General features: G+C 49.7%; 3 protein-coding genes across 4 annotated transcripts; all 3 read left to right on the top strand.

Moving 5' to 3' along the window:
• Positions 1-507: 507 nt before the first annotated feature.
• On the top strand, positions 508-3,883 carry LOC147189366 (NADPH-dependent quinone oxidoreductase VAT1-like). The gene is made up of 6 exons (XM_086099417.1): positions 508-1,003; positions 2,001-2,208; positions 2,527-2,697; positions 2,860-2,949; positions 3,125-3,360; positions 3,527-3,883. The coding sequence occupies exons 1-6, from the start codon at positions 707-709 to the stop codon at positions 3,629-3,631; spliced, it is 1,107 nt and encodes a 368-aa protein (XP_085955543.1). The 5' UTR covers positions 508-706; the 3' UTR covers positions 3,632-3,883.
• An 852-nt stretch (positions 3,884-4,735) lies between these two features.
• LOC147189365 (putative phosphatase phospho1) lies at positions 4,736-8,995 on the top strand. 2 transcript variants are annotated; one of them, XM_086099513.1, is made up of 2 exons: positions 4,736-4,865; positions 7,286-8,995. In XM_086099513.1, exon 2 carries the CDS (start codon positions 7,307-7,309, stop codon positions 8,045-8,047), a length of 741 nt encoding a protein of 246 aa, XP_085955639.1. In that variant the 5' UTR covers positions 4,736-4,865; positions 7,286-7,306; the 3' UTR covers positions 8,048-8,995. The 2 variants fall into 2 exon arrangements, with proteins under 2 accessions (XP_085955639.1, XP_085955640.1); XM_086099514.1 differs by lacking the exon at positions 4,736-4,865 and adding an exon at positions 6,969-7,158.
• A 374-nt stretch (positions 8,996-9,369) lies between these two features.
• On the top strand, positions 9,370-14,842 carry dbf4b (DBF4B-CDC7 kinase regulatory subunit). The gene is made up of 12 exons (XM_086099553.1): positions 9,370-9,467; positions 10,241-10,394; positions 10,487-10,666; positions 10,800-10,850; positions 10,924-10,993; positions 11,175-11,239; positions 11,953-11,992; positions 12,075-12,120; positions 12,727-12,846; positions 12,930-13,053; positions 13,126-13,259; positions 13,360-14,842. Exons 2-12 carry the CDS (start codon positions 10,248-10,250, stop codon positions 14,480-14,482), a joined length of 2,100 nt encoding a protein of 699 aa, XP_085955679.1. The 5' UTR covers positions 9,370-9,467; positions 10,241-10,247; the 3' UTR covers positions 14,483-14,842.
• Positions 14,843-15,018: the final 176 nt, after the last annotated feature.

Below are 15,018 nucleotides of genomic sequence, written 5' to 3'. Positions count from 1 at the left end.
TGGCTGAGCTGATCATTTGGAGGTTGAAGGAGGATGTCGGTCTGTAAACCGTTGTCATCCAAAATGGAATGAAACGGCCGGGAGTTTTGGGAAGAAAATAGCCGCTGTGATATGAATGAGCTGAAGAGTTGAAAAGTTGGAGCGATGCGGAAAATCAAGGTGATCTTTGTTTTTGTTTAAATTTCATTGTCGCATAGATAACATCCACCTTTTCCTCCCCTTCCATTGGAAGTCACCTTCCCTGTGTGAAACGATATGAATTTAGCGACATTAAGATGTGGGGAATCTTGTTTTAGGGAAAATGAGGTGATCTTGTTCAAATTTGAGCTGTTGCTGTCCATTAACATTTTAAACCATTGAATTTGGTCACGTTTAACATTAGATTTTTCAAAAAGACGAAAATTGTTTTTACAGTTGCCATTCGTTTTGAAAATAGATGATCGGATGCTTGTTTTGATGACAAGCTTTCAACCAAGCCTTTATTCTGAAAACCGGAAATGGTGTCAAACCCCCCTCGCCTTTGAAGAATGACCACTTGTTGGGAGCGCACGTTGACGTGACGACGCGCCGTACACTCAAATGGGCAACTTTGTTCCGCGAGCGCTTCCTCCGCCCTCAGCTCACACGAAAGCTGACAACCAGTTCGATTGCATGTTTTCTCGCTGAGCCGCGCGCAGGCCCGAGCAATCCATCGCCGAAAGTCGTCATGTCTGCCCAGGAGGCTCCGCAGCCGCCCCCCGGGGAGCGGCCTCTGCCGTGCCGGTCCCTGGTGCTCACGGGCTACGGGGGCTACGACAAAGTCCAGCTGCAGGTCAAGCCGCTCGGCCGTCCGAGACTGAAGCCCGACGAGGTCCTGGTGCGGGTCAAGGCCTGCGGGCTCAACTTCGCCGAGCTGATGGGCAGGCAGGGCCTGTACGAGCCGCTGCCAGCCCCGCCGGTCACCCTGGGCATGGAGGGGGCCGGGATCATCGAAGCGGTCGGAGAAGAGGTGCGGGACCGAAAGGTGAGGACGGACAAGCGACTTTGCTCATTCTTAAGTACAGCGTGGCATTTTTTTGATATATACTGTATGTTTGTGAGGAGGGGTGGCAACCCCGTCTTTTCGAAAATATTTGGGGGTTATTTTTTTTCAATGCATTCGCTTTGGCTGCCAGCCGGGTCCACTTTCTGTTCAATCAGTGGCAGACGACAATCGGCGACTGCGGCTCTCCTTTCCCACGGGTGAGGGCATTGCAGTACCTTCATAAATGCTTTTGCTTTTACTTCACTCGAGCCGAACGCAAGTCAAATTGTGGTTTTGCATGGGGGGGGGGGGGGGGGGGTCGACCAAGTTGGAACTTGACAATTTATAGTTCGAAAAAGTTGTCTACTTGGAAGTCAAGGTACTTCTGAACACCACCGTGACATTTTAAATTTGTGAATAAATGTGCCCCTTTGCTTCCAATTCAGTGTAATAATTAAATGTTGATTCGTTTTGTGTTCTTCAACGAAGCCGAATTGCTTTCGAGTGTTACGATTGAGTGGGCAGGTGACCCATTTCAAAACGAACGTCTGCCGCCTTTTCCTTTCGGTTCCATCACCAAAACGGAATATTGGACACGATGGATTAAGAAATGTCTGCTTACGCCGGTTGTATTCGTTGACTTTATTATCCCGTCGAATCCTCAGCTGAGCCTTTTCGCCACAACGAAGGTCACGGGGCAAGGAGAATTAAAAGTGCTGTGTGATCAAAGTCGATCGATGACGGCTGTGTTTATCTCTGGTAATAAAATGAGACGCAAATACGTGCGCTCGCAGCGAGACGCTCTCCATTTGGTGCCATCGACGCCAGTCCAGTTATTCTGTCGCATTTGAGCTGATCCACAACAAAACGGGGACTTTATTTTGCATAAGCCCCCGAAACTCTCGCGTGTCTTGAAGCGATTGAGACCGTACGGATGGCACTTGAAACGTAGTAGGTGAGGGGAAAATAACAGTATTTTGTCGTCGGAACCCTTTAGGTCGGGGAGCGCGTGATCGCCATGAGCCGCAGCGGCATGTGGCAGCAGCTGGTGGTGGTGAGCGCCGGCCGCGCCTTCCCCATGCCCGAGGGAATGAGCTTCGAGGAGGGCGCCGCGCTGCCCATCAACTACCTGACGGCGTACTTGATGCTCTTCCGCATGGCCAACCTCACGCCGGGCAAGAGCGTGCTGGTTCACATGGCGGCGGGTGAGCCAAACGGGCCGGCGCAAGCGCGAGGCCTTGGATTTATGCTGCCAATAACTGATAGTGCTTTGATTAATCATTGGCAGGCCACACTAACATGTCGATGTTTGTTTTCGAGGACTCTTGGTCACGAAACGCCAGGTGTATCAAATGAGGCTTGTGGCAAATCAAGTGGGCGTGTCCACTGACTGCCGAAACTGCCGACGCACATGCGCTCGCAGCGGACAACGAGTCACCCGAAAGCGAGCACATGAGCGCGGAGCCGCGGTTCGCACGCCGGCGGAGGTCAGTAAAAAGTCAAGTCTCGCATACTGCCCGCAGGTGGCGTGGGCATCGCCGCCACCCAGCTGTGTCGGACGGTGCCCGACGTGACCGTCTTTGGCACGGCGTCCGCCTCCAAGCACGACGTCATCGCCCGGGCGGGCGTGACCCACCCCATCGACTACCGGACCAGAGACTATGTGGAGGAAATCCACAAAATTAGCCCAAAAGGTCAGTCGCTGCCCTTTCCTGACTTCTTGTCCTGTTTATTGCAAACGGTTTCTGCATAATATGCTGCGCGTGTGCTTTATTGAAGAGCCGAGACGGCGCGCATGATCTCGTCTCGCCTTCGGCCTTCTTCCTATTTTGGCCCACTTGTGTTCTCCTTTGCAGGAGTGGACATTGTCCTGGATCCGCTCGGCGGCGCCGACACACAGAAGGGCTTCAACTTGCTGAAGCCTTTGGGCTCACTCGTTGTATTTGGTGAGGAAAACAAAGGGCTTGAATCGCCACGGCAAAATCAACGACACGAATCAATCCCGAAAGTTCATGTATGACACCAATTGACAAAGATGACGACGACGAAAAACAATTTGCTGAGAACTAGAGCGGGTGCGGGGGGGACTGACCGCCTGCCGCATTGAATGGCGCGCGCCAGGTGCCGCCAACTGCGTGACGGGCCAAAAGAGGAGCCTGCTGGCCCTGGCGAAGACGTGGTACAAACAGCTGTCGATCAACGCGCTGAAGCTGATGCAGACCAACAAGGCGGTGTGCGGCTTCCACCTGAGCTACTTGGACGACCGGCACATCGACGCGGGCATGGCCTCGCTGCTGCAGCTCTACGCCGAGGGCAAGATCAAGCCTCGCATCGACTCTTGCTTCCACTTTGAGGAGGTGCGTTGAACGCAAGTGTCGGGAAAACTTGTCCGCTCGGGAAACGTGCACCAGCAATAATTTATGGAATAATTTAGCCACTCAAGAGAGTCGTTTATGAAATGCAAGATTGATCTGTTCCATTTTTAGATCTTTTATTTTTATTGTTTCTGGTCTTTCTCTGCAGGTAACGGATGCAATGCGGCGCATGCACGAGCGTCAAAATATCGGGAAGGTCATCCTTCTCCCAGAGCCCAAAAAGCAGAATGATGAGACGACGGCAAAGAAATGACATCATCGAAGGATGAATACCGGTAATATTGGATTTCCCTGCGATGCTTTCTCCAACTACTCAATTATAAGAATTTTCTTTTAACAGTTTTTGCCCTTTTTTAAAACAAGTTATCACACAATGTCTATGTTGTTATCAGCATTTGTATTTTAATTTCTAAAACATATTGAATGTCTTCACTGTGTTGCAGTAACTACAATTTTTTTCCTAAATTGTCCATACAGTACATGTGAATAAAGGGTTGTTTGACTATATGTGTCCCGGATGACCTTTCCTCAAACAGTTGGGACGGCAAAGTTTTGAGATGTATTTTGACACTTATTTAGACATTCCTACGACCGTCTTTATCCTTTGTGGCGAAAATCTACTAGACACATACACGTCCTGTAACCAGTGCAACCAATTTTGTAGAACGAAATTTTGATTTCAAGCTATAACTGTATTTAATGCTTCTGATCATAGCGGGACCCCCATTTCCATAACATAACGGGACTAAGTGCGGCAACCGAACTCATTTCTCGCTGTCCGTAACCTCGAAAGGTTTCCACTTCTTTACGGACCATAGCGGAAGTTTCAATTATTTTATTTTGGAAGTGACTTCCCGTTGTACGTCGACCTTGATGCTGTGCCTTTAAGAGAGAATTCCCTCCTGTGAGTCGTCGGCGTCATCATAGATGTACCTACGTCGACTCTTCATTGGGTGGAGTAGCGTACGTCGACGTCGCCGCCATCCTGGATGTGGCCGAGTGGCCCGCTGGACTGTCTCATTCATAAAATAACCGTTTTTCACAAAACCATGTTATCTTTCACAGGTAAGACTGAGTTGTGATTTTCGATTACTTTGGACGGCCTTTGGCCTTCAGAATGTATTGATTTTGTGACTTTATCAAATCACTGTCAAGAGTTAAGGGATTTTTATTTTCCTGAAAGCGCTTTGTAGTTTTGGTTGAAGTTATGCTACATTTAATGTAGAATGACCTTTAACTTAGTTGGCTACATCTGCCTAGTAACTTGTCCAACGCTGTTGAAATAATTGTGTCTTGGTCCCGATTCACCGGGCGACTGGGCACATCCAACATGGTCGACGAGTTACGTATCGTGGAGAGCTCTATCACGCTCGATGTTTGTGTATGTTTAGAACTGCCGCCGCCTCCCTCCAGCGAACTGCTGCAGCGGTGGCAAAGAGCCTGTTAACGGATCCTGTTGTCACTGGGATGCGGCTGCTGCCTCGTCGGTAAGGGCCTCTCTCTCGCGTCTCTTACCGCCTCCGCTTTTAATGTCCATAGCAAACCAACACGTTTGCGTGTGTGAGGCATGAGCCCCCTCCGAGCGACCAACGTTCGGTTTATGATGACTTTCAGTGGTGACCCCGTATGCCAAAATAGCGGCACTGTGTTATAATTAGAGTGTGCAGATATGTCCGCGACATACTCTCTTGTCATTCATTCATGAACGAGTGGACTATCATATCTTCACTTAGGGGTTGTCAAAACGAGGGTGGGCTCCATCCAATTCTGTTCATTTTTATTTTTATTTTTATTTTTTGGGGGCGGGGGGTCACCCATAGGTATTTTTAACCCTTTAAATTTCGTCATTATTTTCCATTACTTACTTGCACTTACGCTTAGTTATACTTAGTTACTTAGTAGTTTGTAGTATTACTTTGAGAAAGTGATCACGGTTATTGAATAGCGAGATGGAGCTTTCAGATTCCATTCATATCCCACGCGGTAACATGCTTTTTATGAGCTGTCATCATTATTACAATGACATTCACAACAATAGTTTGAAATGATAAAAATATCATGAATGTGCACCTAACAAAATTTCCACGAAGTAGGTCCCGACCAATTCATCACTGCCCGATTTTAATCAACCGATTTTAGTTTTTTTTCTGTTTGTGTTTTTTTTGGGGGGGTGCTGCTCATTTTTTTCCCAAGCATTAACACAATACAACATGAGACAAAGAGTGTCATTCAACCCCCCCACAGCGCATTTCTTGCGAACAAATGTTCTGACATTAACTAATATTAATTATCTTTACAGTTGTATGTGTCAAGTGACCAGATAATAATATGCATTTTTGAAAATCTCATCCATTCCGTTTTTGTACTCTGAATAAAGCTTTGTCTAATATAGAAATGTTATTCTGGCGCCATCTTGGGACCAAGGAACTCTGAAGTTAAGGGAGGTGCTTCATTTAGTCACGCCAGAGCCCTATCTAATGGAGAAGAGTGTTTGTCGCCATTTTGTGGCATATGTAGGCTGTTAAATTATTTTCCTCATGCCCTCCATGGCCTTTTCCTCCACGCCCCCCCCCCCGCACCCCCTGACTCTATCGCTCTTGCCCCCGTTTTTATGTTGCCCTCTGGTCCCGATGTAGTCCATCTTCTGCCCCACTTCTTCCCCTTATCTGCAAAAACAGCTCTCAAACTAGAGTCAGTTGTGACATGCGCCGCCGCTTGCGTAAGGGTGTGCGCGACATTTAATTTCTGTTAGAAAAACAAAGTACTGGCAGAAGACGCATTCCATATCCAGCATTCTTCAGGCACTGAGGTTATGGCTGGATAATCATTAAATAAATAAATATATGCATGTGAAAAACAATTGTAAATAGCACTGCGATTTATCCCTTTTGTATTTATATTGCACTTAATAAATTAATCTTAATAAATTCCTTTCCTTCGCCTCCCCTTGTGTCAGCACGACTCCTTCTAATATAATTTGCATGTTTTGACGTGTCCTCAGCCAGGTGTGGTCCTCTGGTGGTTGTAGAGTTGAACTAATAAAAACTGGTCTTTTCAGGTGAGTTGTATTTGCGAGGAACATGGCGCCAGCTGCTTAGGTAGTCAATTCCGCTGTTATGAAAGCACACAAATGGCATTCATTAGTAAAAAGGGATCCCCCCCCCCCCATTGGCATGTCAAAACATTTGATCGGTAACATATGTTGCCTGGTAGATTTCATAGAGCTCGGTCATGACTAACCAAAAAAGGCTTATCATGGTTGCCAGTGAACTTGGCACCAGATGTACAATTGTAGCTAGTTAATATGCAGAGTAAGGAAGAATAAGACCTTTTGGGGGGAGGTGTGTGTGTGTGGGGGGGGGGTGTTGCTGGGGAAAATTTGTCAGGCTCGCTCATAACTGTCCCAAAGGGCAACAAATTTCGCAGCAGATTTAAATGTTTAGCCGTGTAGCAAACCCCATCACGGGACAACGGAATCGCTTTATTTCTCCCTTCTGCCGAACACGTGATGGAAGTAGGCCAGAGGTCAGTCCTAACTTCCCCAAAGGCCAATGGATTTCGAAACTGCATGAAATCTTGGCTTCTTTGAGCAAACAAAGGAACCGTAATCGACCACTTTGCCGTTAAAGTACGTTTGGACATGGTCGGTGGGCCGCTTGTTCCTTGGCAGAATTCAGGGGCTCCAGACTTAGCCCCCGTGACGGCCGATGGATTTTACGCGTTGGCTTGCTAACAGACGTAGCGACGCGAGTCACCAGGAATGCCGTATTTTTTGTGCAGGTTTGAGTGGCCGCTCGTTGCACGGGAGAAGTCGCGGCCCTCCATCGTAACGCCACCGTTTGCCAATTGACGCTCGGGCGCGAGCGCCGGATTCACGGCCGATCTAACGCTAACACTTTGTTCGCAGTGAGCCGAAGGCGGAGCGAAGATGAGCGCGCAGCCTCAACCGCGTTTCCTGGTCCTGTTCGACTTTGACGAGACCCTCGTGAACGAGAACAGCGACGACGCCGTGTTGCAGGCTCTGCCGGGCCGGCGGCTCCCCGACTGGTTGAAGAGCGGCTACCGCGAGGGCCACTACAACGAGCACATGCGGCAGATTCTGACCTACATGGCCGAGCGGGGCGTGTCGCGCGACGCCATCCGCTCGACCGTGGAGAGCATCCCGCCGGCGCCCGGCGCCCTCGCCCTGCTGCACTTCCTCCAGGGCCGCCAGCGCGACTTTGAGCTGGCGGTGGTCTCGGACGCCAACATGTACTTCATCGACACCTGGCTCAAGCGCGCGGGGGTGCGCCACCTCTTCCGGAAGATCTTCACCAACCCGGCCAGCTTCGACGCCGGCGGCCGGCTGGCGCTGCTCCCGTTCCACGCCCACTCGTGTCCCCGTTGCCCCGACAACATGTGCAAGCAGGTCATTCTGAGGGAGTACCTGGCCCTGAGGCAAAAAGAGCGCGGCGCGCCCTTCCAGCAGGTGTTTTACGTCGGAGACGGCGCCAACGATGTGTGCCCCTCGCTGGCCCTGGGGCCCCGAGACACCGTCTTCCCGAGGAAGGACTACCCGATGCACGCGCTGCTGGAGTCGGAGGGCGCCAAATTCAAGGCCAACGTGGTTCCCTGGACCAGCGGCCAAGATGTCATGGACCGTCTCGAGAAAATCGCGGAGGAGAGATGATCGCGGACGTGACGGCAGAAGAACCACGACGAGGGTGCTGTCATCGTATGCAATAGATCGGAGAGAAATCTCCAGAGTGTTTGGAAAACAAAAAACAACAAGCTATGTCGAAACAAGAACAAGTGTTATGTACGGAAGCAGATATGCCAACTGAGTTTGAATTTTACCTCTCGTGGCAGAATCAAACAATGAATTTTAGAAAGCATTAAAATGTTTATTTAAAATTACGAACATAAAACAATTTAGCGTTTAGTTTTTTTTTTTTGTTCTGTTTTTTTATGAAATGTGACAGCATCTCAAAATGTTCGGTTTGGTTTTACACACACATTTTTCAGTCCTTGGATTTTTTTTTTCATTCAGAGTTCTGGTTATGATGCTAAAAATGATTTGGTAAGACATTAAAGGTGAAACGCACATCCAGTGGACCCCCGTTGTTCACGGGGCATTGGGACCTGGCCCAACAGCGGGTGGCAAAAATGCAAAAAAAACCCAAAACAAAATGCAAATCAGCGCAAACACCTTTTGTCGTCATGCGCTTGAAACAACAAATCAGACAGTGTTAGCCCAATTTCTTCGATTTCTTGCAAATGCAGACTCGAGATGAGAGTTCAAATGAATTTTATTTGAAATGAGTTCACTACATTCAAGACACGCCACAATCGTCCCTTTTAGAAGCTTCTCAGGGAGAAGAGTGAAAAAAAAAAGTTGCTCCATCGGACCAATGTTTGAAACACGACTTTCAAGTCATGCAAATGATATGCATGATACGATACGTTGGATCTAAAAGGGAAAACGCTTTTTTTTTCTCCCACCCCCACTACTTTGGCTTTAATGAAGCACCGCGTACCCCTGCTCGACTTTTCCTTTCCTTTGACTTGCTGTATTTGGATTTCAAAAATGGATGGGACACAACATTGTAACAGGAATATAAAAGCCATCATATCATCAGTCACGCCCTCTTGAGTGCTTATTCCCATCTTGTCAGCCACTAAACACGCACACACACAATTTTTTATTACATCTCGTGTGTGTATATATATATATATATATAATACTTGTAGTTATAGATGTGTGTGTGTGTGTGTGTGTGTCATTCATAGGTTGACCTTTCTTTACTCCCTGCAAACTACGGTCACAAATATGTAGCAGTCTTCCACTGCATTCACTTCAACCTGTGTCATTATTTTGAATATTTTTTTGGAGTCAACAAAGAATAAATCCAGTATTTCCACGTCACCGAAGTTTTGAGAATTCATTTTTTGTAGGCGGCACTCCAATGCAACATCGTGCCGGAAGTGACCCGTTCTCCGCCGGTGTTTTTTTTTTTTTTTTTGAAAATCGGCGGTAGCTCGTTTGTCCGTCGATTTTTGTGGGGGGTCTTTACCTAAACCAAAAGTCTTTAAATACAAACTTGGCAAAGGTAAGTAGCGCAGACTTCATTTCTCCTGGTGGCACGGAATATACCGGGGTCCTAAATTGACCGGTTCCGTCTTGTAAATTTGACAGACGGGGCTTGGTTTGTCGAAGTTGAAGCTAACGAGCTTAGCCGCTCTCAAGCTAGCACCGAGTTGGCTGGATTTGTCGCGTGGCATTACTTTTTAAAAACATTTTTAACACAGATTAGATCTCAGACTAAACGTCAAAATGATCCAAATACCCTCACATGCACACAGACGTGACTTGGATGTCATATTCTGCTTGCCTAATATGTCCGATGAGTTTACAGCACTTGACAACCACTTTGGCTGCTGTGTTGTCTCGAGGAATGGCATTTTGCAGGATTTTTTTTCTCTTTTAACTCCCAAGTCATTAATAAACGGTTGATCATTATTACTAATAATGAGGATTAAAATGTAAACAATGGTAACTCTGTATTTGAAGTGCGTCGCAAATCAAAAGGTCGACAAGCTTTTGACAATCGCATCAATTGACAGCTATTTTTAATCATCGATTAACCGTAACAGACATTAACTTAGAATATCTTCCGACTGTCAGCAGCAAGCAGTATCAGCGAATATGATCAGATTTCTGTCGTCTTCCATTTGAGCGCTTTTCAGTACCGTCATCCGTTTTACAATTTCAGACTTGCCCCAAAATGTGTTCATTATTTTAACAACTTGAGAAGGGCGCAGGGGTTAACAAATGACCCTGTGTATCATGTTAAATGTTTCTAACGTAACCCTGCAACATCAGGAATATCATGCCGCAGCAGTGTGCAGAGCAGCCAGGACTTTTGGGAAAACTTCATCCTGGGGAGAAGAAGCTGGAGGGGAAGACCTTCTATTTGGACAATGTGAAAAAACGTCTCGGAGCCCTGCTTTTGGAAGCCATCGCTGTCCTTGGAGGAGTACGTCACATGTCTTACGATGTTCACCGTATGCGTAGAGGGCCGTCACCACCAGAAACGACTGAGCCTTTCTTTTTTTCTTCTTCTCAAAGAGTGTGGAGAGCTTCCTCCACAGAGATGTGAGCTTTGTGGTTACGGGAAGTCAGGAGGGCACGGAGGAGAAAAAGCTTGCGGGAAGCAGGAGGAGCGATGAACCCCAGCTGCCCGTCCAGCAGCGAGAAGGTGGTCTCGATGACGGCGGCAAGCGCCGACCGGGAACTCTTCGGCCAGCGGTACGACCGCGATTCTTTACTCATGCTCATGACAGAACTCCAGTCACTCACCACTTGTATGGGTTAAAAAAGATCAAGTCTGTGTTGAGCACCGTGCAGTCAGTGTTTTTGATTGTCCAACTGTGTTCTCCAGGCCTGTGGCAGCCGAGGAAAAGCCCTGCTTGAAAAAGCCATTCGCAACAACGTCAGTCGCCGATCAACAGACTTTTACATCGTTGCCATTTTGTCCTGAACAGAAACGCGCTCTTACTTTGCAGGAGCGGCCGCAGGCGAGCAACGTGTTGTCAAACGCCCGTTCGTGGGGAGTGAGCATTGTTCATGCGGATGGTATCCTTCGCCGTGCAACGGAGCAAATGAATGCGAGTGGCAATGAACCCGACTTTCGGCAGACGGCGCCTCGCGAGTGCTTATTTCAAGGCATCCGCCAGATTGAGGCGTCGAAGATGATGATGGTGAAATGTTTGATTTGCCTTTGAAATGAAGTATCCCTTAACGCCGCCTGCCGTAGATGTTCTCATTTACCTGAAGAAGCTGAACCGCGAGTGTGCCCTCGTCAAACCCAGCAGAGCCGAGGTAAGCGAAGTAGTGAAAGACATTTTTAGAGCTCTTTGAAACAACCGGCGCTGTGTACAAAGTGCTGCGCGCGGAGCAAAAACTATTCAAAGCAACAACAAACACTAAAGATGAAGACGGTAAAACTAAAACTCAAGCTTCATACGGCGTCAAATGCCAAAGAATCCAAATGAGTTTGAAGACGAGTTTTACAGAGGGGCAGCGAGGGGGGGGCTTGCAAACGTTCGGCGGGACGTCCTTCCAAAGAAAAGGACCGGCAACGGAAAAGGGGTCCACCCCTTTTGAGCTTCCGCTTAGTTCGCCGTACCGCTAATCGGCACCGGGCACGGAGGAGCTCAGCCCAGCCCAGGCCATTTCAAGATTTGAAATCAAACAGTCGGATGTACACGAGAACTCTAAAGTGTATGGGGAGCCAGTGAAGGGATGCCGGAGTAGGAGTGAGGCGCGCAGCAGCGTTCTGCGCCAACTGGAGACGCCTCACGGAGGACTGGCTGACTCCAAAGTCGGGTGCATGACCGTCATTCCGCCGAGATGTGACAAGGGCGTGAGTTGCAAAAGGAGGAATTTGGAATTCAAGCAACATTCCATCCATCCAACTTCGCGGCTTCCGCTGCGGTTGGCTGTAAATGAGTAACATGGAGGTCTTGACCTGTCGGGGGAATCGTTCTTATGATTGCTGTGTGTAAATAAGTGAATGTGCGCCTTTTTCGCAGAGGACTTCCAGCAAGCAGCCCTCTTGCCGTGGTGTCAAAGGTCAGCGAATTTGTCCTAAATAGGCTCACGCGGTCAAACGCCATCTGATTTACGTTCATGTCTTGTGCTTTGCGTTTGACAGCCGCGTCTCTGAGATCTCCTTTCCTCAAAATTGAAGACGTCAGCAGGTGAGTGTGATGCGAGCATACGGTGATCACAGGACCCCTCGCAAGTCCCAAACCCATTTGAGATGAAAGGAGTTGGCCCCGCCGCTCCTCCCGTGCAAAAGTAGACCACGCGGCGCTCGAATGGAGAGGTTTCGACTTTCCTCAGTGTGCCCGCTGGCAAGGAGCAGAATGGAACGGAACGTGACGACCTCGCGCCCCGCGGCAGGGTGCCACGAAACGCCGAACACGGCCGGATCGCGTTTCTCGTCGTGCTCCCGCCGGGGACGCGTACACTCGCAACTCTTTTCATTTCGCCTCTCGACCGTGCTAATCGAACCGCTCTCCCCTCACGCGTGTCCAACGCGAGTGCACTGAGGCGAAGGAAATAGTTCAGCAGATGGACCGCTTTTGCCGGTGCGGGTCGGAAGGGAGAGAAATCACTCTTGGCTTGATTTGGACTTGATTTCCCATGAAATGTGCATTGAGATTGACTCGGCGCTATTCATTGACCAAGGCGGCGGCGCCTCTTAGCAGTTGCCGTTTTCAGTCGTGTGAAATCTCACCGCATCGTTCGATAGTCATTCGAGTGGTTTCAAGACGAAAGTCGGTCTTGTTTCATGCAACCAGGAAGTACAAGCCCCTGCACGTGCAGTCCATGCGCTTCCCCTCCTTGTGCTACTTGGGCCGGGTCAGTCCCTTCGAGCCGCCGCCCCCTACTCGCCTTGAGAAGACGGCGCAGCGATCAGGGTTGGTTCCGGCAAATTTGCTCGCCTACCTCATGATGAATCCCACCGCGGATGCGTAATGACGCTTGTGTTTGCGACCGTCAGGCCAAAGAGCAAAGTGGAATGCGGCAGTAAGGACAAGTCTCAAAGTCTGTCGCCGTGGCCCCCGCGCAAGAAGAACATCTCTTACTGTGAATGTTGCCTTCAGGCCTTCGCTAACCTGGCAGAGGTGACCGACTCGTTTCCTACACGTCGGCGTGACGTCTTGAGACTTGAGTAATTCGATTTTTGTCTTCCGCAGCACTTGCGGTCCGATCGGCATCGCGCCTTTGCCGCGGAGAGCTCCAATTATGGCGCCTTGGAGCATCTTGTGCTCAAAATGGTTCCGGCATTTGACCTCGGTTCTTCCGAGCAAGCTGACGAAGTGCCGAATAGGTACCTTGTGTCGCCCCGACGTCCGAGCGGATCCGTCCTCGGCTCCGGAGCTCGTTGTAAAATAGGCGGCGGCTAATTTGTCCAAATGTGACCTTTGTAGGCCGCCAGATGCTCCGCCCGTCCCGGAGCATTGTGAACTTGTGCATCTGACCGACGCCGAGATGGAACGTGAAGTTCGGGCCTTGAAAAGACGATCCTCCTCCTCCATCCCAGCTCTGAATTCTTCTCCTCTTCGGTCCAGGAAGTCACCCGACAAAACGGATCCCGTCCCGAATCCGACCCCGACATCAGCTGACATCCAGTGCCCCAAACCCGATGACCTCGCCCGTACTGCAACCGGGCCCTTCCCGCTTTTCAACACGGCGCCGCAAGGCCTTTCTCCTTTGCCGCCCTCCCCCCGGCCCGCTGCGCAAGATCGAGCCTTTGACCCGTACTCCCTGCCTCCGGTCCTCAGCCCGCAAGTCTTCACTCCCGACGACACGGAGACGCGAAGTCTATACTCGGAACCTCCTGTCCTCAGTCCTCAATATTATGACAGTGAAACGGAGACCACTCAAAGCGGGTCTGAATCGCTTCCCATCTCCTTCCTCACGTTTCCTTCTGCGGTTGCGTCCGGTCCGGAAGAAGCGAAGGGCTCCCGTCCGGTTTCCACCGAGCCCCCGTGTTGTTTGAAGCAATCCCCAAACCCCGACAAACGGCGTCGGTGTTCCAGCTGCGACCGCAACCGCGGCAAAAGGAAAAGAATAGATGGCGAGGACAGCACTGAATCGGAAAGTCGCGTCTTCACCCGGGAGGAGTGGCGTTTTTCCGAGATGACCTCTGTTGTTCAAATGGTCGGCGCGCGAGACGGACGACCCGTCTCGCCGTTCAAACTGTTGGGTCACAGCGTTGAAACGGGATGGTCGCCCGCTTCAAAGACCCCTTTGCGCTTCTCCGGACAACAATCCACCTCGGTGCGCATCGACCCCGCGCTGATCCCCGACGTAGCCCGCCTCTCCCCGTCCTCGTCGGAATCGGACTGGGACCGCGAGCTGCCCTCGGGCCCGGGCGACGCGGCCGCCGCCGCCGACCTGGACACGGATTTCATTCACAGGCCGTGCGCGTGGATGAGCGACGGCGGCTACGAGTCGCGGCTGCACAGCGCCCTGCGGCCGGCCACCCTCGCCATGGAGCCCTCGACTTTCTCCAGGACAGTGGTGCAAATTGTCGAGGTACTTCACTGACTGCACTTTTACCGACTTGGAACGGAGCACATTTCTTTTTGAAAATCATTTTTGCCATCTGCGAAACTACTGCCAGTGTTCTCATGCTGACCTCCGTCTTCCAGCAGCTTCACGGGAAACCGAAGCACCCCCCCCCCCCCCCGAAAGGGGCATTATTCAGTTACTTGAAGTGTTTTGGCGTCGATGTTTTGATGGTCCGACATTTTAAGCGCTTGGAAAAGTGCAGCCCCTTGCACTTGCACCTAGGATAGGATGGGATCTTTATGGGAATTCGGAATGCCATGTGTTGTTTTTAAATAAATAGTTTTTAAACGACTGATTTCCCGGCTGTTTTCAAAATAAATGTCCACTGAATGTAGACATGATTTACCTGCAGAAAAATGGCTGACTCAGCTGGGGAGTAATGATAATAATCTTGATGAATTTTGGCCGTTGAACGAGATTTTTTTGTCTCATCAGTGTTTTGTAAGTGCTAGAACTAAACATGTAAATGAATAAATGTACAATAGACCAACTAATAGCTTTTGATCAAAAGG

Source organism: Hippocampus guttulatus, chromosome 19, assembly GCF_054856545.1.
Source record: "Hippocampus guttulatus isolate MCC_2025c chromosome 19, RoL_Hgut_1.0, whole genome shotgun sequence".
Taxonomy (NCBI): Eukaryota; Metazoa; Chordata; class Actinopteri; order Syngnathiformes; family Syngnathidae; genus Hippocampus; species Hippocampus guttulatus.
Note: the sequence above shows the minus strand (reverse complement) of the source record. Positions and strands in the feature narration are given on the sequence as shown.